The 22,652-nt window shown below is 34.6% G+C and overlaps 2 protein-coding genes, 1 long non-coding RNA gene and 1 pseudogene across 3 annotated transcripts in view; 2 read left to right on the top strand and 2 right to left on the bottom strand.

Moving 5' to 3' along the window:
• Positions 1-14,368, top strand: part of LOC125680157 (nucleoporin 88-like) — a 54,260-nt gene extending 39,892 nt beyond the window's left edge. The window contains exons 12-15 of the mRNA XM_048919602.2: positions 8,722-8,868; positions 9,634-9,760; positions 10,001-10,119; positions 14,054-14,368. Of these exons, the coding sequence (XP_048775559.2) occupies positions 8,722-8,868; positions 9,634-9,760; positions 10,001-10,119; positions 14,054-14,117 (457 nt within the window). The 3' untranslated portion in view covers positions 14,118-14,368. The remainder of the gene's footprint in view (positions 1-8,721; positions 8,869-9,633; positions 9,761-10,000; positions 10,120-14,053) is intronic.
• On the top strand, positions 10,567-12,996 carry LOC125653275 (uncharacterized). The gene is made up of 3 exons (XR_008802157.1): positions 10,567-12,035; positions 12,145-12,249; positions 12,915-12,996. It is a non-coding gene; the product is annotated as an uncharacterized LOC125653275 (long non-coding RNA).
• Positions 14,369-15,076: 708 nt separating the features above from the next.
• Positions 15,077-16,020, bottom strand: LOC125672607 (uncharacterized; annotated as a pseudogene).
• Positions 16,021-18,014: 1,994 nt separating this feature from the next.
• LOC125680243 (U8 snoRNA-decapping enzyme-like) lies at positions 18,015-20,059 on the bottom strand. The gene is made up of 4 exons (XM_048919690.2): positions 19,971-20,059; positions 19,625-19,849; positions 18,909-19,175; positions 18,015-18,740 (listed from the first exon to the last, which is right to left on the bottom strand). The coding sequence occupies exons 2-4, from the start codon at positions 19,826-19,828 to the stop codon at positions 18,513-18,515; spliced, it is 699 nt and encodes a 232-aa protein (XP_048775647.1). The 5' UTR covers positions 19,829-19,849; positions 19,971-20,059; the 3' UTR covers positions 18,015-18,512.
• Positions 20,060-22,652: the final 2,593 nt, after the last annotated feature.

A 22,652-nucleotide genomic window follows, 5' to 3' on the forward strand; every position in this document is an offset into this window, starting at 1 on the left:
TTGAAAATAAGCTACCCAGGACGTCTTACCTTTAGAATAAGCTGACTAAAATGTAAGGGTATATCTATTTCAATCCTAAATCCTGTATGATATGAACTTTAATGGAGGAGTGATAGTTTGTGGTAAACCAACTGAAATGTTTTATGCAGGTGAACGTTTGCGAGTCATTAAAGCATTTCGGTAAACATTTTTGATGTGTTGGTGATTTTTGTGGAGGGAGTACGAGTGAACTTTACCTGGTGTAGGTGTACCTTCGCGTTAAAATGTATACAGGTAATTCATATTTTGTCACCCAGATGCAGCCTCTTCACTCTTCAGTTTTCATGAATAACATTTGTGTAGTAAGAAACAAATTTGATGATGAAAAGGATTCCATTTATCTTTTGGTCAGGACTACTTCGTGCGGTATAAACTTAACTTGATATACTCATTGTTTGAAGCAGACAACGTATGGGGGTGTGGAACAAGAAAGATAACTAGAACAGGCTGTGCATTTATTAAAGTGGCCATTACATTCAGTTTTGCGCTGTATACATTAAATAATTACCTGATGAATGCCAAATCTTGCCCACTGTAGGGATGGACAGATCATTTTGACGGATTGAATCTTTGCAGACTAAATTATGAGACATTTCTTCCTATTGCGATATAATTTTTAAAGTATTTCACTCTTACATATAACATATGTAATATTCATTTTTCAACAGAGTAAAACATGTGTTGTACATACATGTAGGGTATTTAACCCAGTGAACACATTATGAATATGCAGTGCGAGGTGAACTGTTAAGGCTTTGTTAGTACAGTAAGACAACTGTTGATGGTAAACATAATCTAGCCAGTGCAGCTTACCTGTGAAAACAAACGTATCATTCATTTCAAACCAACCAAATGACCTTATCCAGTTGGCCTCTATGTCTTATTTATTCATAAAATTTGTCAAACGATCTATTCATAATGGAATAATATCTGATAAAAACAGAACGCAACACAATGCATAACACAATATATATAGTTTCCATAAAAACAGACCTGTCTGAAACAATTTGATTTCTTGTCCCTGGGGGCCTTAGCAAACTAGGCTTGACCCTGATTTATTGACCGCTCAGCGTCCAAATGTTAATCAATTGCAATAAGATATTTATGCATGGGCCTGACAGTTAGCATTACTGTGATTTCAAGTTGTCATAAAAATAAGACGACAACCACATTTTGACAAGGAGAACAGGTGAATTATGGGACGACTTCCACAGATTTGTATTTTCAGACTGGAGCAGTATTTTTATTGGAAAATAATGTTAAACCGGCTTTGGGGGCTCCTGTCGGTTTTTCAGATAGTAAATTTTTACTGCAGCCATTAATAGGTTCAAACAAGTTTATTATGAATATAACAGTTGTGCACCTTACGTGATGGAATTTAAATTTTTTTTGTATTCCTTGCATTTTAAAGAATACAATGTACAAAATATTTCATACTTATCAAGCAGGTCATTCACAAGATATTTTATTTTGAAAGCCACGGAGTTTGGCTCTCTATAAAACACAACGATATGTAGTTAATGACACTGAAAAAGTGTTTTGAATGTTTGTATAGTTATATAAAGACTACAGTTTCTCTGGGTTTTGCCCTTTGACCTCTCACAGTGAGAGGTGAAGGGGAGTCCGTAATACTTGCTGTTTATGCATATGTTTGGGTTACCATGTCAAGTTGTGGGCAAGATTAACAGAAAACCAGGGGGTGGGGGGAGGGGGGGTCATCAATTTTATATATTTGTTCCCTGTATAGAAATTAACCAAAGTTCTGTGTGCAGGATTGAGACAAAACTGTAGAACTGTAAATAGTTAAATTTGGCATATTTGTTCCCCTTGGTGAGTCGCCAGACCCTATTCATTTTCAAGGTCAAAGCCACTGGATGATATTATTTGATATTTTTGGGGTTATCTATGATATATATTAGATTTCTGATAAATGAGTTTGACTGCACTTTAATACAACGGGGTGTTCCATTTGTCAGTGCTTTTTTTTACTTTTAATTATGTCTCTTCTTCCCAGAAGGGGGACATATTGTGTTGGTGTGAATTTTTCTTCTTCCACTTCTCATACAAAGTATGTCCGGACCATAACTTTTTCGTCTTTTGACAGAGGCCTTTGATATTTGGTATACAGTAAAACTCGAATATAGCGAACACAGATATAGCGAAATTACGACTATAGCGAAGTGAAGTCGATTTCCCCGGCAAATTCTTTATATATTCTATATAAAAATCTGCATCTATAACGAACACGGATATAGCGAATTTACGGATATAACGAAGTAAATTCATATTCCCCTTGAATTAAAAATGAACGTAAAAATCACATTTTATAACGATTTTTTTTTTTCATTTTGAATTCGTGATTTTTAACAATCGCTTCTTACGAAATTTCTGGGGGGGGGGGGGGGGTTCAAAAGAGTTTCTTAACACAAAACAATACTTACACATACATTTAACAAATATATTCTTGGTATTGTTTACTATTCTCTTTAATTAAATTTGAAGTTTGATTGCATTTATTTTATCATAGACTCGTTTATTTGTGTAAAGCAACAAGTAACTGACAACTGCGATAGACTGTTTGTATGGATTGCACATAATTTTGTTGATATTTTTCTTTCGACATGTTCTTGCGTGACTTAATAATCCCTCAAGATAAATTATCATATATAAATCAGTGTATATATATCTTGTATAAAAATATGTGTTTCTTCTCGAAAATACATAGGCTTAATTTCTCTTAGAGACAATACAAACGCAAGTATATCGATTGCTGCTTTCTTATACAACTGATATACATGTAGAACAAATCAGTTTTATAACGAATTCGTTATATTTTAATTATGAATTTGCTATAAACGTATAGCGAATTACGCTTATAGCAAATTTTTACAGAGTGTTTGCAGAAATTCGCTATATCAGAGTTTTACTGTACCATGATAAGATAGTGTGTTGCATATCTTTTTTGGTTACCTTTGACCTTTATCTTTTATGTAAAGGTCAAATGATAGAAAATTTGGGTCCTTTTTTTTTGTTTGGACAATAACTTTTTTGTCTTTTGACATATGCCTTTGATATTTGGTATGTTGGCATACCATGATAAGACAGGGTATTGCGTGCCATTTTTGTTGTCCTTTGACATTGAGCTCTTATGTAAACTATGGAAAATGGAAGGGATGACATCAGTTTTAGGGTGCTAAAACAATTCTTCCTTGTTAGTTTTAGATATACATGTCTCTTTCAAGAATCAGATGCTTATAGTTACTGTAGAGATGCTTTTGTTAACTCGGTCATTTTAACTTAGTTATCATTATTGGGGATATTGGCATTTCATTGTTTATATTTACATCAACAGAACTCTGTAGAACGTATTTTCAGGTCTATGATATACGCATTACAAGTGAGTGAGAACACTTTTAAAAAGGAACTACAGAGATGGTAGTCACATAAAATTTTGACTGGCAGAAAAGCCCAAAGTTTGATTTCCATCCTGATTTGAAAAATAAATGGGGCTGGTGGGTGGATTTTATCAAAAATATCTATTTTACATTCTTTATACACCAATTGCTGTATCTTTTTATTACATTGTTCTTTTTTTGGAGAAAAAAATTTCTTTTCACACAGCATCATGGTTTATTTGTTGAGTGAATTTGAAGTAACACGAAACAGTCTACCATTTTTCTTTAGCACTTTTCTAGAAGATAGCAATTTTTTAAAATGTGCAAGGGGTACACGAACAGGACATGCCTATCTGCTAATGAGTCATGATTACCATCAATATACTAAAAGGCATCTGTCAGTTCTGAAAGAGGTGCTATTTTTGGGATTTTTTGCATAAAATGAGAAACGAATATTTCTTTTCAAGGAAAATTGATACCTGTCATTTTTAATGTTTTTGAGTCAACATGTGGCCCAGCTGGATCATGTTTTGACATTTTGTCAAATAATTTTTGCATTATACATCTAATGACAACAAATTAAGTTTTCCTGTATAGAGAAAACCTTGTTTCGATGTAAATATAATTCCATGAATTGACGTAGGTAGTCAGAGGAGTTAAAATTCCATAGGTTGATTTATGTACTTGTGTGGTTATATAATTCCATGTATTGATATATGTCATCCTGAATTCCATGGATTGAAGTTTGTAGTCGTAGGGTTATACATATGTAATTCTATGGACTGATATATGTAGTCATGAGCTACATGAGTCATATGTAATCATGGGGCTATAATTCCATGAATTGACATGTGTCGTCGTGGCGTTATAATTCCATAGATTGGCATATATGTCGATCGTCATGGGTTCCATGGATTGATGTCTTGTAGACATATTTAATTTCTTTGGGGAAAATTTCGTTGTTTTTGTAGTGAACACGATTTTGTGTGCATTAATTTTCGTTGTTTGAGATCACCTGAAAAATACATATTATGCATACCAAACAATGCCACTTATCTGAAATCCTAACTTACTTAAATACTGTTAAAATACACATGTCATTTATACGTCGTTTGTTTGATGAAGCGTGTCAACTTTAACACCTATTCCAAATAATCATTATTCCACTGTGCATGTAAGCTTGGGTCATTGAATTGTTGTACCCAGGCTGTTTTGATAGTAATCATTCTCATTCTTAATTACATGTCCCGTGGGGATCCGGGTTAAAATAGGTCCTCAGTACCCCCTTGCTTGTCATAAGAGGCAACTAAATGGGGCGGTCCTTCAGATGAGACCGCAAAAACCGAGGATCCCTCCCTGCTCAATGGCCATAAGCGCCGAGCATAGGCCTAAATATTGCAGCCTTTCACCGGCAGTGGTGACATCTCCATATAAGTGAAATATTCAATCAGTCAATCTTAATCATATTGAACTTTTTTATTTACACCTGTGTATTTTTGTGATAAATAGATTAACTATACATGTATATTAATTGATACAACAGTATAGGAATATAATGGTGACAATTACGGACTGGCGAAATGTGATCTATAAATAGACAACAAATAACAGACACAGATTTCTAACATTAAAATAAGGATTTTCTGATGTGAAAAATCTTTGTTGGATTTAATTCGTTGTTTTCTCCCAAACACGAAAATAATGAAATGTAACACGAAATCAAATACATCCACTGTATGTAGTCATGGGTTATATTTCCATGGATTGATGAATGTAGTTACAGGTTAGAATTCCATGGATTGGTGTATGTAGAATTCCATGGATTGGTGTATGTAGTTACAGGTTAGAATTCCATGGATTGATGAATGTAGTTACAGGTTAGAATTCCATGGATTGATGAATGTAGTTACAGGTTAGAATTCCATGGATTGGTGTATGTAGTTACAGGTTAGAATTCCATGGATTGGTGTATGTAGAATTCCATGGATTGGTGTATGTAGTTACAGGTTAGAATTCCATGGATTGGCCTAGCTATGTGGACATTATATGTGGGAAATTTCAAACTTGCATGAACTGCTTTAACTGTTAACTGCAATTATTGTTGTATTTGTTTATGATTTTTTCAATAAGCTATCAAAATAGCTGATCTTCCTGTGCTTGGAGCTTTAATTAAGGCACTCTCTTAATTTATAAAGCCTGAAGATTGATATGCCTTGAATATTCATGTAATGGGTTTTTATTATATGGAATTAATGCTTATTCTCAAAATGTTTCTTTTGCAATAGAGTTCCTGGCATTTTATTGTGATGTTACAATAGAACATCTTTTTATGGGCCTGTCTTTCAATTCAATTCAATTTATTTATTGACATCACCATGTTGGCATACAGTCAAAATAAAAAACAAATGACATAGAAGAGAAAAATTATGGCACAATGAATATACCATATATAAGACATATTCATACGGTTCTTTAAAGTCCATGAATTTGTTTTCTCTGCATAAAGCATCTTTAGACGAATGTCATGGTATAGTGATGTCTGTTCAGGGTTTTCTGTTTCTAATTTCATTTTTCTGTCGCATATCAAGCTAAAACTTGCTATGTAGCTTCTTTGTGCATCACTCTAGATCTTATTACAGTTTTGATCCATTTCTACCTCTCTTGCAGGAGTTTTGCCCCTTTATTTGAAAATTATTGTCATATGGAGGGTACATAATTTGTCCAGCAAACTCCTCCCACAATTTTCAAGTGAGGACCATCTTGTTTTACAGAGTGTTTGTATGGATATTGAAGATGTGCATGTGGGAAGGATTTTGATTTTCTTCAATTTTTGAGAAAATTACAGGTTGTTGAACTTAGTCCGTTTTGAGGAATATATTACAAAGAGAGTTCATGATTTGTTTAGTGAACTCCTCCCCCAGTTTTCAAGTGAGAACCTTATTTTACAGAGTGTTTATTTGGGTATTAAGCTAATTCATATTATGCAAAAAAAAGGTATATTACAGTTTGATGATGGCTGATACCACCTGAAGCAGAGTTCTACAAATTATGGCTTAAGAAATACACCCCATGTAAGCATTTTCATGACCGTATTATGTACCGTTTGCGGTAATCTTGTGAAATACAATGATTGATGTTCAGACTATTTTGATGTACATATTCAATAATGGTGTGAATATGGGTGGATCTGTACATTTAGATCATTCTTTTATTGTGTAAAGCCCTTCTCCTAATTAAGAAGTTCTTTTCAAGTTTTTACCTTGTGGACACCAAATTGACTGGTACAGATGGAATTCATTAAAGAAAACAATGGTACCCAAATGAAGAAATTTTCATATCAGTCTATATTTGCATTCTGTTTTAAATCCAAACCATTTTTATGATATGGTTAACCACTTTTTACCTATGTTGGCTGGAAATAACATACGACACACCTGTACATTTTCCCAGGTCATTGACTCAATGTAGATTTCAAGACCAGCATTCATGTAGATTGCTCCAACTTTGATTTATGATTTTCATGTATAAATTACTGTCAGTGCCACCAGAAAGATCACATTTGTTAACCAGTGTACAACAGCATGGAATGTCTTCAGTCACTGTGTCGGTGTGGAAGACCCCCTTCCTATGACTATTCGACACATATTGTTCTGCCACCCTATCAGTCTATTGATTTCATTTGACTTGCACCATTTTCCTCATTAATAATCCTCAAATATATTGAGTATATGGTTTTTATGGAATTCATTTTTACTATATGATTCACGGGGTGTGGCATGTTTAATGATGACTCGCTCAATTTTTATCAAGGATTTCTAAAATTTGATTATACTTTTCGTATTGTGTTTTGACATGTATGATGATTTCCTTTGTACAACCCGTTTGGTGTGAATTGAGGTAATTGGGGATGTATCGTGATACATCACAATATTTTCTTTTTAAAAAATATTGTAATATAGATCTACATTGTATCGCCATGAATCTTTATAAAAATGAATTGTTTCTTTCTTCAATTTATTCATCATTCGTAATGAAATATACAAGTCTATCAAAATCTTGCTGTTATAACTGACAGTATATTGAATTTACCAAGAACTACAAAATCATATCAGCATTTTTAGGTCATTACACTCAGTTAAATCAAAATGTGCAAATCTTATATTTCTGAAAAGTATTGCAGGACATTGATTTTCCTATTTTGTGTATTTATGTACATTGTGTCATTCAAATGTACTTGTATATTGCAATGCACCTATGTAGTATTACAATGACCATTATTAGCGAAACACCCCAATTAGTTGTATACATGTACTTATTCTGCAATGTACTGGCGATATTTATATGCCCCCTTTGAAAAAAGGGGGTGCATATTGGTTCGCTTCTGTCTGTCGGTAGACCTAAGTGTTGTCTGCTCAAAATTTTGAGAACCCTTTGCTTGGCAAACATCGAATTTTGTGTACTGGTAGCCCACAGAGAGTATTTGACCGTTGTTGATGAGTGACAAGGTCAATTGTCAGGGGTCAAACTACTCTGAACCTGAGAAAATGTTGTCAATTCAACATCTTAAGAACCCTTTGGTTGATAGAATCAATCTCTGTACAGTATTACCCAGAAGGAATGGATGATACCTCTATTGATTTTTAAAAGACCTTTTCTGTGAAACCATGATCCTTCCATCTTGGAGACTAATCCAAGTTTTATTAAGATTTATCCTTGCTCGTAACTTTTAAATGGTGAGTGATAGGGCTCTCTTATTTCATTTGTGCATTCCTTGTAACAAGGCCCTTCTTTTGGTTCCTTTTTTTTTTTACCTTATGACCTTGGTGTGTGGCCTACTTTTAAGAAAAGTTAATCTAGGAAAAATCTCCTATAGATATTTTATTACTTATCCAGGTCCAATCAAGGGTATATACAAGGATTTACCCTGAGTAATATTCCATACACCCCGAAGCCTCAGTGATGGAATACAACCCGAGGTAAATCCCAATACATCTTAATTGGTTTTGACAAATATAACGAGTTTATGTCCTAATGAACTCTTTATCTAGGTCCATTGCCATTTGTGCAGACGATTATAAGAGTAGTCCACTTTGTACACATATTAATGCTTAAACATTGTGACATCACATTATTTAACCCCCCCCCCACCCCCCCCCACCCGGTGTTCATAAATTTACACACAGCTACATTTAGTTAACCAATCAAATTTTGTATTACGAGGTAGAAAAGCAATAACTATTATTGCACCCCTATTAGTGATATCTAATTTTCTGGCAACATTTTTCAGAGTAAGGATCCTGAGAAATCTGAGGATTCAGCAGGAAGAGGACATTGAGCATCTGAAGGTGTCCCAGAACAAAGTCAGAGATATGGCTGAAAATCTGGCCTCCAAATACAGTGACTGTCAGGACAAACAGGAGGAGATCATTCAACGGTCAGTGGTCAGCTGGAATGGTGATGTTTAAAGCTGTACTCATGGGGATTTATGTGTTGATCTGAGAGTAAATCTTACATATTAAAGGTGTTATTTCTGAAAAGCAAATACATTTATATTCATGTAAAAAAAGCATTCATGTTTTCAATACAAGAAATGGGTGTTCTGAATACACATGAAAAGTTCTCTCTGAAAAAGAAAAGTTTAGATTTAATCTCTACATGTTTATGTTACAATATTAGAAACATGTATATTGTGTACAATGTCTGAATACATGTGAAAAGTTCTCTCTGGAGAAGATGAGTTACAATATTAGATACGTTGTATATCGTATTTGAGTATTGGAACGGCAAATGTTTATAACTTCTTTATGGTGCTCGATGGTACAAAAATAGGCTAAGAATGCAAGCTGAACAAGAGTCGGAATGTACCAATAGTATACATACGTTAGATTCCAAATACACCATGAAGAATTTATGATCGCGTAATTTAGCAAGAAGGACCACATGCGAAATAAAATTAATCACTTTCATTAGTTACTTGTATATAATAAAATATATGCAAAAGCTCTTCATCGACATTCTAATCCCTTGGGGATCTGGGTTAGAATAGGTCCTCAGTACCCCTTGCTTGTTGTAAGAGGCGACAAAATGGGACAATCCTTCGGATGAGACTGCAAAAACTGGGCCATGTGTCACAGTAGGTGTGGCACAATATTTTGGGCCAGATGACTTTAGAAATTGTACCTACTTCTTTATTGAGCAGGATTGAGGATGTAATGAGGAGACTACAAGAGAAGATGCCATTGATGTCCGAGGCTGAACGAGGAATGAAGCGAGAACTGGAGACAATGGAGGAACAACTAAAGGTCTACAAGAGGTCCCTAGAACAGGTACAACAGGAAATGGGGGGGGGGGGGGGGGGGGTAGGATGAACTATTACAAGAGGTCCCTAGAAATGGGACAACACTTAGAAGGAAATGTGGAGGGGGGGATAGGGTGAACTATCTTCATAGAAAATTTATGCACATTCAGTTCACACAGTTTGACATTATGTAATTGAACAATGCAAGAAAAAAGTTTTATAAAAGTTTCCTAGTTTCAAAATATTTATATTTTATTATTTTTCTTAGCTGAAAATTAAACAAGAATACCAGAAAAGACAGATATCCCAGACACCTAACAGGGTGTACGCCAGTCCTACCCTAAAATCTGGTCAACTCAAGCAGATAAAGGAAGTTCTCCAACAAGAGTAAGACAACAACCTCACAGTTTCTGAATTCAGTGATTCGTAATACTTTTTGTTTGAATATGCATCTGCTGTGTTCCTGTCCCAAGATATTTTGTTGTTTCATAAACTAGGGCAGTACTACAAATTTCACATCTTTGGGGTCCAGTAGTAAGCATCTGTCATGCAATGGGGTGGAGCATATATGTTAACCCCTCTCTGCGCATTATTCTGTAATGCGGGCTTTTTTGTTGTGCTTGTAAATAATAAGCTATCATCTGGTACACAGGCAAATGTGCCTCACGTGAATTTCATGTGAAATGCTGTTCACGTGAAATTCACATGAACCTTTCACGTGAAATTCACGTAAATTTCATGTGAATTTCACGTGAAAAGTGATTCACGTGAAATTCACGTTAATATGTCCACATGAATTTCACGTGAACCACTTTTCACGTGAAATTCACGTTAAAATATTCACATGAATTTCACGTGAACAGCAATTCACATGAAATTCACGTTAAATTTTTCACATGAATTTCACGTGAAAAGCATTATATCACTTTTCACATTAGTTCCTTGCGAAAATTTTAATGTGATTTGATTATCGCAAGGAAATAATGTGAACGTTGATTCACGTTAATTTCACGTGAAAAGATTCACACGAATTTCACGTGAAATTTCTTCATGTGAAATTCACACGAACAATTTCACACGAATTTCACGTGAAAAGCTATTCACGTTAAAACTTTAACAAGAAAAGCGATTAAAGTGAAATATTCACACTTCTTAATATATTCAAGCGAAAAAATAAATAAAATTAAGGTAAAATATAAAACGATATGGAGATTAGGCAATTCAAAAGTAAGAGTACATTTATAAAATGTAGGCAAACGACCAATAAAGTAGATCCTGCTCACGCCTCCCTCTCCTCGTTTATTTGCGAAATTATTAACTTGCATTGTTCTGTACGCAGTATGATTACATGTACTTTCCACACCTGATTTCTCTCATTTCCCATTATTTTTTCTCTTAGGAATTAAAATATAAATTAAATCTCTCATCATCATAGATATTAATGAAAGCATATTTTCCAACTACTTGAAGAATCACTGTATTGATAGAGTTAGAATGTGCAACTTCAAAACCACGAAATTTTCTACACATGGAAAATTACTATTTTACAGTAGAATCAGAAAGAACTATGAATTAAAACTAATAAGACCATTTGAAATTTCCATTTGTGAGATCAGTACGTTTTAGATAGCTAAGAATATTTGCCCACCCTTTAGAAATTGAAACTGGTGGATATTCAAAACCATGCATTCCAAAAGATTGTTGTTTTTGTCAGTTTTGTAAAACTACTGAAGATGAGTTAAAGTTTTTATCGCGCTGCTTTATGATGTTAGTAACAGGCTACTTGTCGGGGTGCACTTGGGCTGTTTACATACATGTGATTTGAGGGTAGTATTGTGCAGGTGGGGAAAAATGCCATGATATTGTTTTCCGCTGCCGGTAGTTTGGCATCAATTTTAATTACCCCCCCCCCCCCTCCTTATTAGATACATCGAGAATAATTACCGGTGTGATACCTTGGAAGCTGGTGTATGCATAAAGTTAGACTTATTGGAAATTGCTGATACACGCATGTAGAAATGAAAATTTTCTATCAGCCGTATTCACCATCCCGAATTTGTAGATCGTCAATCAAAAGGAAAACACAGATTTCTAGCACTCGGAAGAAAGCGAATAACATAAACAATCCTTAACATTACTGTCCATGTATATTTAGATAACTTTTAAAAAATATATATAAAGCTTTACACTACAGTCAGATTCCGGTAATAGTTACAAGACTGTGACGTCACACTCGAGTAAGCCGTCTGACGCGTCTGACGTATGCAAGACAGCGAATGTGAACGTACATAGAAACTCTACAGGTAAGATGAGATTGAGCATTGTAATTTATAAATGTTCAGTGTAAATTCAAGCCATTAGGCTTATTACATTTATGTGATCTAAAGTTCCTAATGCAACCGCTTATTTCAGACTGATGAGAATTACTTTAGACGGGGTACGTCAACGAATAGGCACGACAGCGAAAATACGGAAGTCACTTCGGGGACGTGTCGCAGAATCGCATAACTCTACACGGTTTGTTAATCTTTCCTTATTCATCAGAGAACATGGTAATCGTAATTCAGAACATAATTTTTATAATTTAATCGATTTAGATATTGATTAGGGGTGCTAAGTAACGTTCTATATTACCTTCATAGAGGCATCATCGAAATCAGGCATGTTGAAAGGGGGGGGGGGGGGGGGTGATGTGTAACAATGTCCATCGATTGTTATATATATCGTAATGCCAATTAAATGTGTGTATATATATATATATATATATTGGTTGCTCCCCCATTTAACTATAGTTTTAAATGAGAAGAATGTAAGCTTGAAAGCTCTATCAATATCAATCGTTTCATTTTAAGCAATGCATTTACATAGATTTAATCTAGATAATGAGGAATGCAAAGTCATTTTCAAATCGCCTCTGGGTTAGAACATGACAATTTGAAAACATATTCCATGACTTCCTTCTGTATCTTGTATAATAGTTCTATTCTATTCTGTATGATGATATATAAAAGGTTATGTTTCTTTCAAACACAAATTATTGATAATTTTGCAACTTTTTTTTCTTCGTTTCTGCTACATCTACATGCAATTACATTCATAGTACAGTATGTGTACATAAGGCTTAATATGACTCCTTTTGTATATTGAACAGTCCTTCTAATACATAAATATTTCTTTTTCAGAGATTAAAAGAAAGAAAAAAAAGACAATGAAGACAACCATTTAAAAACAAATTCAATCAATTAAATTATCAGCAGATTGAAAGCAGATTTGTACTCCTTTTTGTGTTCATCTGAACCCGAGATTCAGATTATCAAAATATCCATGTATGATTTAAGTTATAAAGTTTATGTGAAATTCACGTGAATTTTATGTGAAATTCATGTTAAAGATTTCACGTGAAATTCACGTGAATTTTATGTGAAATTCATGTGAATTTCACGTGATTTTTTTTCGTGTGAATTCACATTTGATGCTCTTTTAACGTGAATTTCACATAGAAATTTTCACATGAAATTCATGTGAATTTCACGTGAAATTCACGTGAGGCACATTTGCCTGTGTAGATCTCTTATATTGACGACTTACAATCCAAGTTCGAATTTCATGCCTATTGAATTATTTTCACCATAATTGCCCTAGAACTTTTTTAAAAATTCTAAATTCTCACTGTTTGCCAGACTTTTTTTCTATGCCTGTAGATAACAAGCTAATATTTGGTATATCTCCTATATTGATGACTTATAGATCAAGTTTGTCAATGTTTCATGTCATGTAATTATATGTAGTATCTGAGTAATTCATTAATTTACAAGGCCCAGCTTCCATGTCCTTAAAACTAATGTAATTCAATTCTCTTATCAACTGATTTAATAAAACTAAAGCACAAATATGACATTTTATTTATGTTTCATTTGCACCCATTGTTATTTTCACATCCTGTTTCAAACAGCGAGGGCAATCATGTCATTTCGACACATCAAGTTTCATTGAACATAAAACCATGTATAGGATGTAAATTCACATTAGCTTTAAAGAGAGTATGTGAATGGGAAATTGACACATGTCAATAGAAACAGCAAGCATATGCATGTTCAAACACCATGTTTTGAAATTCTTATAATTAGTAAAAAATGACACATTGTAAAATTAATGAATTGTGTAAAATTCATAAAAGAACAAAGAATTTCCGAGAGGTTTTTGCCCAGTATTTCAGAAATTTGGGAAAATGGTAGACTTGTGATGGCACAGATATTTCTCAGTTATTAAGCTAAATTACAAGTAGTTTGTCTTTTTAAATATGCTTTTTATGCAATTTCAGGGGAGATGATCTGAGTGAAATGTTGAAACGAGTCAATGCCCTAAAACTGGAGGCAGGAGTCTGACAGAAATTACCACAAACTGCTTATAAGGTTTGAAAGACTTGACAGCATCAGACTCCACAGAGAAATTACAAAGTGACACTGTTATTGTCAAACATTGTTCCGTATGTAATCTCGTTCTGAAAGCCATTTCTCCATGGCAGGCCCTCAAGAGCAGATACTTATTTAAAAAGACATCAAAGTACTCAGTTACAGGTGAAATTCATCTTTGTTATTTGTGTTTTACAAAAATAAATACTAAAGATAAAATGAAACTTCGTGTTCAAATACAGTATAGAAAAGATGGTGTTGTCTTTTATGTGTGAAATAACAATACCTGGTGTTACACAGTCACAAATGAAGTGGTACATTGTAAAAAGTATTTACCTGCTGATTGTCTCACTTAAAACATGATTGTGACGTAAACCTTTTGTTTGAATTGTCCATTCTCTAGGTTTTTGTTGTGCGAACTTCATTAACAGTCCATTAAGTTACCTGTAAGTGTCTATTCTTTTTTAATAACTGTCCATTCTTTTTCAATCAGAATGGACAGTTACAACAAACAGAATGGACAGTGGCAGGTAAAGATTGGAATGTACCCAAGGGGGAAAAACAACAAATACATTAAATGCAACATTTAATTTACGTGACTTCAAAACTTGAACTCGAAGGAAACATTGCCAGATTTGATTTTGATTTCACTAGTGGTATTTCCAGTTCCTGGTACTTTCACTTGTTTCTCTTCATCTGCATTTTGAGTGTCACTACTTTTAACATTCCCATGAATACCGTAATCTTGTTGATGTCTCACTCATCACTCGTTTTCAAAATATATTCTTGTGATGTAAATCCAAATGAATTCTGGCCCAAGATATTTTACCTGTTTTGCTGCGAAGTTGCAAACAATGATGCAAATACAAATATTTATTGGCACAAACACAATAATTGGCAAAGGCCCATTGAACATCAATACATAATGTTTACATAATTTTTATGTAGTTGAAAGTAATTGACTTCTGTATTCAAAACAGTCTCTAATAAATTTCACAGTAATTTTTAAGACTTTATGTATATCACTGTTAAAATATATTTGTAACATGTATCTTTCATTGTTGAGACTAGAGTAATATTTTTCTGTGTTATATTATAAATGTTTCTAAGGTAGGTGTTTCTTAGCTTAGAATAAGATTTACATTGAAAAAGAAAATGAATTTCATCTTCGATCACACCAGTATTGCAAGCATTACAACATCTTTCATTCATTGTTGTGGAATTATATCTACCACTTTCTATTGCAAGTTTATGTGCACTTCATCTAATTCTACTATTAAAGAGAGGATCTCTCATCTTATTCTGAGTAAATCAACATATGGACTTCTTTTTGTTGTGTATAATTTTTTATAAAATTCAAGTTTTTTTTAACCAAAGATTGTTGATGATTGCTCCTGGGTGCATTGGTCAATGATTCTTTGTTTTATGTTTGGTAAAAGGTGTTGAATTGAATCTTTATATTTTGTAATGTTTGAAAATCCCAGATTATCTAGAATAGAAAATATTTTCCTGGTCCAAGTGTTGTAATCACTTGTGGATTGGTAAAGTTTAAAAGCCAAAAAGAGTCGGATGTTATCAGATGATTCCAATATTTAATACTTGAGAATGAAATTCTGGACCAAAGTGGTAGTCTATCAAGTTCAGCTAGATAACCAGCATTGGATGTTTTACAGTGCACTCCAAGGATATCTTTAATAAATTCTAACTGAAATTTTTCTAGATTTGAAATATCTTTGGATGAGAGATCCACTCCCCACATTTCACTACAATAAAGAAGAACTGGAAGTACAAAAGCATCAAAAAGTTTTTCTAAAAGTCTACATGAATTATCAATACCAATGATTCTTTTCATTTTAAAACTTGCTTTTCTAAATAACAGTATTTTGGTGCAATTTGTATTGTATTGCCATTAATAGTAGATTAATTTCCTTGAGGTTTGCCATTTGAGTTAAATATCAAAACTTTATATTTATCTACATTGACTTGCAGTTTCCAGTTTGAACAATAGTTACTGAGAATATCAAGGCTGTTCTGTAAACCACTTTTGCTTGCAGAAAAGATTACAATATCGTCAGCATACAACATACAATTTACATGAACATTGTTTACTTGCAGGGTCCCAACTTCGACTGAATACCTTAGGGGCCAAGTGGGCCCCTGAATAAGAAATACTGTTAGCCCACATGAAATTTCAGTAGCCCACACATATCATGAAATTGAATACCATGGTTTCTTTACAAGAAAAAAGAAACATCAGGTCACGTTGCAATTTATTTAAAAAATAAAATATCAATATTTAAATTCTGTTTTCTTCTCCGTAATTCTTTCAAATATCTCTCTCTCATTTCCACTCTCAATCCGTCAACATAGCAAAAATATCGGAGTTCATGGACTTTATTATCTTCGCGGCGTCTGACTTTAACACACGTTTCTTCCAACTTTTTATGTGATTTCAAAATTTCTCAGTTTTACGATGCTGTCAAGTTTATAACTTGGGCAAGCTGTCACAACGATTGGACCTTTCATGTCATGTTTTGTACACACATCACGTCATCCCCTTTTCGCCGTCATCGAACCATATTCTCCCCTTCTTTCCACTTTGGTAAAAGCAGATGTTTTCTTTTCGTTTGAAGTAACCCTAGCGTTGTTCAACTTCTGGTTTAAGTACATTTTTGGAAGATTTGATACCACAGGAATGTCTCGCCAAGTGGCAAAACCTCAACCGGTAATTGAACTTCAATTATAATAGGACTCGGATCAGTCGGAAAGAAAAATGTTGATCGGACAATTACGGTCGCCAAGTGGGCGATGAGAACGGAAATTTTGGGTGCCCACAAGCAAAGTTTAGTCGCCAATGCGAGTGGGCTAGCGGTAATTTGGAACCCTGACTTGTACAGGATCACATTTTCCATTCTTCAAGTCATTGACAATACATCAATAAATACATTGAAGAGTATGGGGCTTAAGACATCCCCTTGTTTGACACCACATTCAGAATTGAATACATCACTTAAACCATCAGAAAATTTGATTCTACTCATTGTGTTACTATACATGGAAAATAAAATATTAACAATTTTTTGAGATATTAGATTCAAGGAGTTTATAAAATATACCTAATCTCCATACAGTGTCAAATGCTTTTCTAATATCAATAAAAGCCGCATATACTTTTTTGTTTTTGTAATGGTCAGTTATTGTTTTTATAGAGAACATGTGGTCTGATGTTCTACAATTTTCTTTGAAACCAATTTGATTTTCACTTATCAGTGACATAGAGTTTACAAATTCAAGTAGCCTAGTATGGATTGTTCTATTGAAAAGTTTTCCTAGATTTGAGGTAATTGATATACCTCTGTATTGAACAATATAATTGATATAACCTACCTCACCTTTCCTCATGTTTTCTTTGATAGTCCTTTCTTCAGTAACTCATCTAATTCCTTTTGATTCAGCAGTTAAGAAAACGCTCAATATTTGCAATATCCTGGCCAGCATTTGTAAGTTCCTCATCAGAAATGTCCGATGATGAAACTACATCCAGGTTGAAGTTTGCCTCATTTTGCGTTAAACTATTTTCCATTTCTGCGTCCAAAATTTCACTTAATATACCATCAGTATTTTGCTCATCTTCAGTTTCCTTGGACTTTCACCGAGTTTTAAAAAAAAACACTTTTCTCCATTAAAGGAAGACATGCCTATCGTACATAGGGGAACTTTCAATTGAGCACCCTTACCTGTGACTGTCTATTTTGTAAACAATGAACCTACTATCCTACGGCCCTCAATTAGTTCTTTCTCTCACAGAATGGACAGTTTTCGGCCTTTCTCCTTTACTTAAGGAGGCAAACTGAAGGACAGACTTGCATGTGCATATTTTAATAGATTTTATTAATGCCCATTACATGTATATAACAAAAGCTGCAACATTACATGTATATATCCATGTAGAAAAACATTCTGACCAAAGTTTGAAAAATAGGAGGCCTTCACCAATATTACATGACCAAGATTTGAAAGTTTGGTGTTAATGTTCTATAAACATATATATTTATTTCCTGAATTATGTTATCAGGACCGATGTTTAAGTTGTCATTAAACATACTAAGTCATATTGATATCCTAAAACTGGTATTTTCCTTAGTTTGAATTGCCAATCAAGTTTGACCATGCAAAGAAATAAATTTTAGTAGTGTAAATCTTTACACAGTCGTAGATAATAGAAAGAGTACATTATTATCACAAGTGTTTGCTGAGACAGCTCTTTTCCATTTGTTTATTGAGACCGGAGAACTTGTGAAACAACAAAAGATACAATAATAGCCTGGACAGGAACAAGTAAATAATACACATGTACTACCAACCCATTTAATTTTCTAAATTAGTCACACCTATAGTGTCTTTATTTTGTTGTTGAAATATTAACCATGAGTTAACAGCTTTCTGAATTTCATCCTCTGGGAGTAGCTTGTAGTGTTGTAACCCAATTAGTAACTCTTGACGTGCATTTCCTGCAAAACTATTGGACAAAAAGGCAGGAAGTCCTCTGTATCCATCACCCATTGTAAACAGTGGCGGTCGTACTATACCTAGTGTCTGTTAAAGAAAGGAAATGCGGTAACCACAATTAATGATGGCATAATTTATTTTTTCTTTAGTGTTGGTACTTTTGGCATATATTTGGTTCCTTTATATTAAACAGTACGATATATTACTGGTTTTGCAATGGTGTATTGAGACTAATACCTGTTGTAATATATATACCTCTGATCCATAATCTGGAGCTTTTAAATTTTCAAGTTCAATTTCTTGGAATTGTGGCAGAGTCACCTCTCTCCCATAAAAGTGTAACACAAGAGTCTTGCTCTTGTTCACAAAGGAAATGACATGATCTCTGTCTGACAGTTTAAATTTTTGCATGTCAAGACCAATTTCTTCCTCCAGTTCACGGTTTGCTGCTTGGAGGGGGTTTTCTCCGGGATCAACTAAGCCACCGGGAAACCCCAGCAAACCATCAAACCTCATCTGCATCTGAAAGAGTTAATATATAAATGTAATTAAAAATTCAGTCTCAACCAGGATTTGAACTTGCAGCCTCTAGTTCTTTAAAAATTAAGCTTCTACAGTGTCAACCCTGTTGTCAAACTTTGTGTGAATGTAGTTGAACACGATATGAAGTCACTGTATTTAAACTGTAGTCAGCCTGCATGATGCATAAACTAGTTACTTGATTGTTATTCTTTGGACCATGTTTGCTTTAAATTGAAACACAAAGTATTGCAACTAGTGTCTGTGTATTCTGAAATACTAGTCCTCCTTCCTTCCCTATTTAGTGTTGCACCTAGTTCATTTGTCAACCTAGTTGAAATGTTCCGTGCAGGTACACAGCAAAGTTTGTCTGCTTTCAAGGAGATGATAGTGTAACTAAAATGTTGTTCTTTTAGCGACATGATGTGATGAAAAGCAAGAAACAGAATTACCAGCACTGCACCCCTGCAGTTGTATAGTTCCCAAAGGATAGCGTCATTTCTTGCAAACAGCATCGAGTGTGACGCGTGTCGGAATGAAGCATATTTATCTGATAGGGCTTCCTCGTATGATACGATATCAAAATCCTCTTTCTTATCACCCGCTCGACCATATGCCTCGTAGGCCTGTAATTTTCCCCATCCAATGTCGGTCATTTGTGTACGTGAAGTGGACACCTGTTGAAATGACAATCTGATTGAATAGTTTGCCTGTTTTAATTGTAGTAGTTCATTTAACTTCCAGACACATAAGAAAATGTCTTTTAAAAGACGACAACCATATCAAACTTGAAACTACCGTTACTACGGTAGTCGTCGCGTTGTAGAAATCTTGGTGGTCTCAAATCGGAAGTTCTGTATAGCACGAGAAGGTTAAAAAAAAAACACGTAGCCGGAAATATTCCGGGAAAAAGCTTTTAAAAAGTAAACTCAGGTGACCTATTGCAATATGGTTTTCGTCCGTCGTCGTGCATTAACAATTGAACATTTTTAATTTCTTCTTAATACCTACCAGTCCAATTCTTTCCAAATTTTGTATGAAGCATCATTGGGACATGGAGGACATAAATTGTAAATTTCAGGACTTGGACAGCGCCCCTGGGGCCGTAAGGGTAGGGCAAAAATTGACCAAAATTGACAAATTTTCAAAAATCTTCTCAAGAACCACATATATGTAAAAAAAAAAAAAAAAAAAAAAAAAAAAAAAAAAAAAAACTAAATGCATAGTGATGTAGAGCAGGAAGGCCTCTACCAAAATTGTAAATTTCATGACCCCCGGGGGGTAAGGGTTCTGACCCTAGCTAGGCGGGGCAAATCTTGTTATATAGTGTTTATGTGTAAAACACTTAAATTACATCTTCTTTAATGTTATTGATACTAAATTGAAAGTAAATAGATATTTAGAAAGAAGAGGTAGTCCTTTACCAAAATTGTAAATTTGATTATTCCAGGGGTAGGGGTTTTGGTATCAGGGTGGGGCCAAAATGGTCAATTATTGAGTGTGTGAACAATAGACATTTTTAACTTCTTCTTGATAACTATCATTCCAATTCTTTTCAAATTTGGTTTGAGATATCTTTTGAACAAGGGGAACATAAATTGTAAATTTCAGGATTCTTGCACCCCTTGGGTCTTAGGGGCGGGGCAAAAACTGTCCCAATTGACAATTTTTCAAAAATCTTCTTCTCAAGAACCACACACATGTAAGAAAAACTAAATGCATAGTGATGTAGAGCAGGAAGGCCTCTACCAAAATTGTAAATTTCATGATCCCTTGGGGTAAGGGTTCTAACCCCAGGGTGGGGACAAACTTGGTATATAGTATGTGTAAAACGCTTAAATAACATTTTCTTTAGTTTTTAGCTCACCTGAGCTGAAAGCTCAAGTGAGCTTTTCTGATCGCTTTTTGTCCGTCGTCTGTCTGTCTGTCTGTTAAACTTTTCACATTTTCGACTTCTTCTCCAGAACCACTGGGCCAATTTCAACCAAACATGGCCAAAAGCATCCTTGGGTGAAGGGCTTTCAAGTTTGTTCAAATGAAGGGCCATGTCCCTTTCAAAGGGGAGATAATCACAAAAATGCAAAAATAGGGTGGGGTCATTTAAAAATCTTCTTCTCACGAACCACTGGGCCAGAAGAGCTGAAATTTACCTGAAAGCTTCCTGACATCTTTGTTCAAATTATGGCCCCCGGTGGTAGGAAGGGGGGATCAAAGTTTTGCATACAAATATATAGGGAAAAACTTTAAAAATCTTCTTCTCAAGAACCACTAAGCCAGAAAATCTGAGATTTACATGAAAGCTTCCTGACATAATGCAGATTCAAGTTTCTTCAAATCATGGCCCCCGGGGATAAGATGGGGCCCCAAGGGGGGATCAAAGTTTTACACACAAATATACATGTATAGGGAAAAACTTTAAAAATCTTCTTCTCAAGAACCACTAAGCCAGAAAATCTGAGATTTACATGAAAGCTTCCTGACATAATGCAGATTGACGTTTGTTCAAATCATGGGCCCCGGGGGTTGGATGGGGCCACAATAGGGGATCAAAGCTTTACATACAAATATATAGGAAAAATCTTTTAAAAACTTCTTCTCAAGAACCACTAAGCCAGAAAAGCTGAGATTTACATGAAAGCTTCCTGACATAATGCAGATTCAAGTTTGCTCAAATCATGGGCTCCAGGGGTTGGATGGGGCCACAATAGGGGATCAAAGTTTTACATACAAATATACAGGAACAATCTTCTTCTCAAGAACCACTGAGCCAGAAAAGCTGATTTTTACATGAAAACTTTCTGACATAGTGCAGATTCAAGTTTGTTCAATCATGGCCCCCGGGGGTATGATGGGGCCACAAGGGGGATCAAAGTTTTACATACAAATATATAGTTAAAATCTTTTTCTCAATAACCACTGAGTCAGAAAAGCTGATATTTACAAGAAAACTTTCTGAAATTGTGCAGATTCAAGTTTGTTTAAATCAAGGCCCCCCGGGGGGTAGGATGGGGCCACAAGTGGGGGGTGTGTGTCAAAGTTTTACATACAAATATAGGAAAAAGATTTAAAAGTCTTCATCTCAAGAACCATTGGGCCAAAGAAGTTGACATTTACATGAAAGCTTTCTGACATAGTGTAGATTCAAGTTTGCAAAGGGTAGTTTGGGCCATAATAGGGACTAAGGTTTTACATGCAAATATATATGGAAAGTCTTCAGATATGGGCCAAGGTGACTCAGGTGAGCGATGTGACCCATGGGCCTCTTGTATTGATACTAAATTGAAAGTAAGGAGATATTTAGAAAGAACAGATAGTCCTTTACCAAAATTGTAAATTTGATTATTCCAGGGGTAGGGGTTTTGGTATCAGGGTGGGGCCAAAATGGTCAGTTATTGAGTGTGTGAACAATAGACATTTTTAACCTTAGCGACAGGGCAAAAACTGCCCCCAAAATGATCAATTTTCAAAAATCTTCTTCTC

This window comes from Ostrea edulis, chromosome 1, assembly GCF_947568905.1.
Source record: "Ostrea edulis chromosome 1, xbOstEdul1.1, whole genome shotgun sequence".
Taxonomy (NCBI): domain Eukaryota; kingdom Metazoa; phylum Mollusca; class Bivalvia; order Ostreida; family Ostreidae; genus Ostrea; species Ostrea edulis.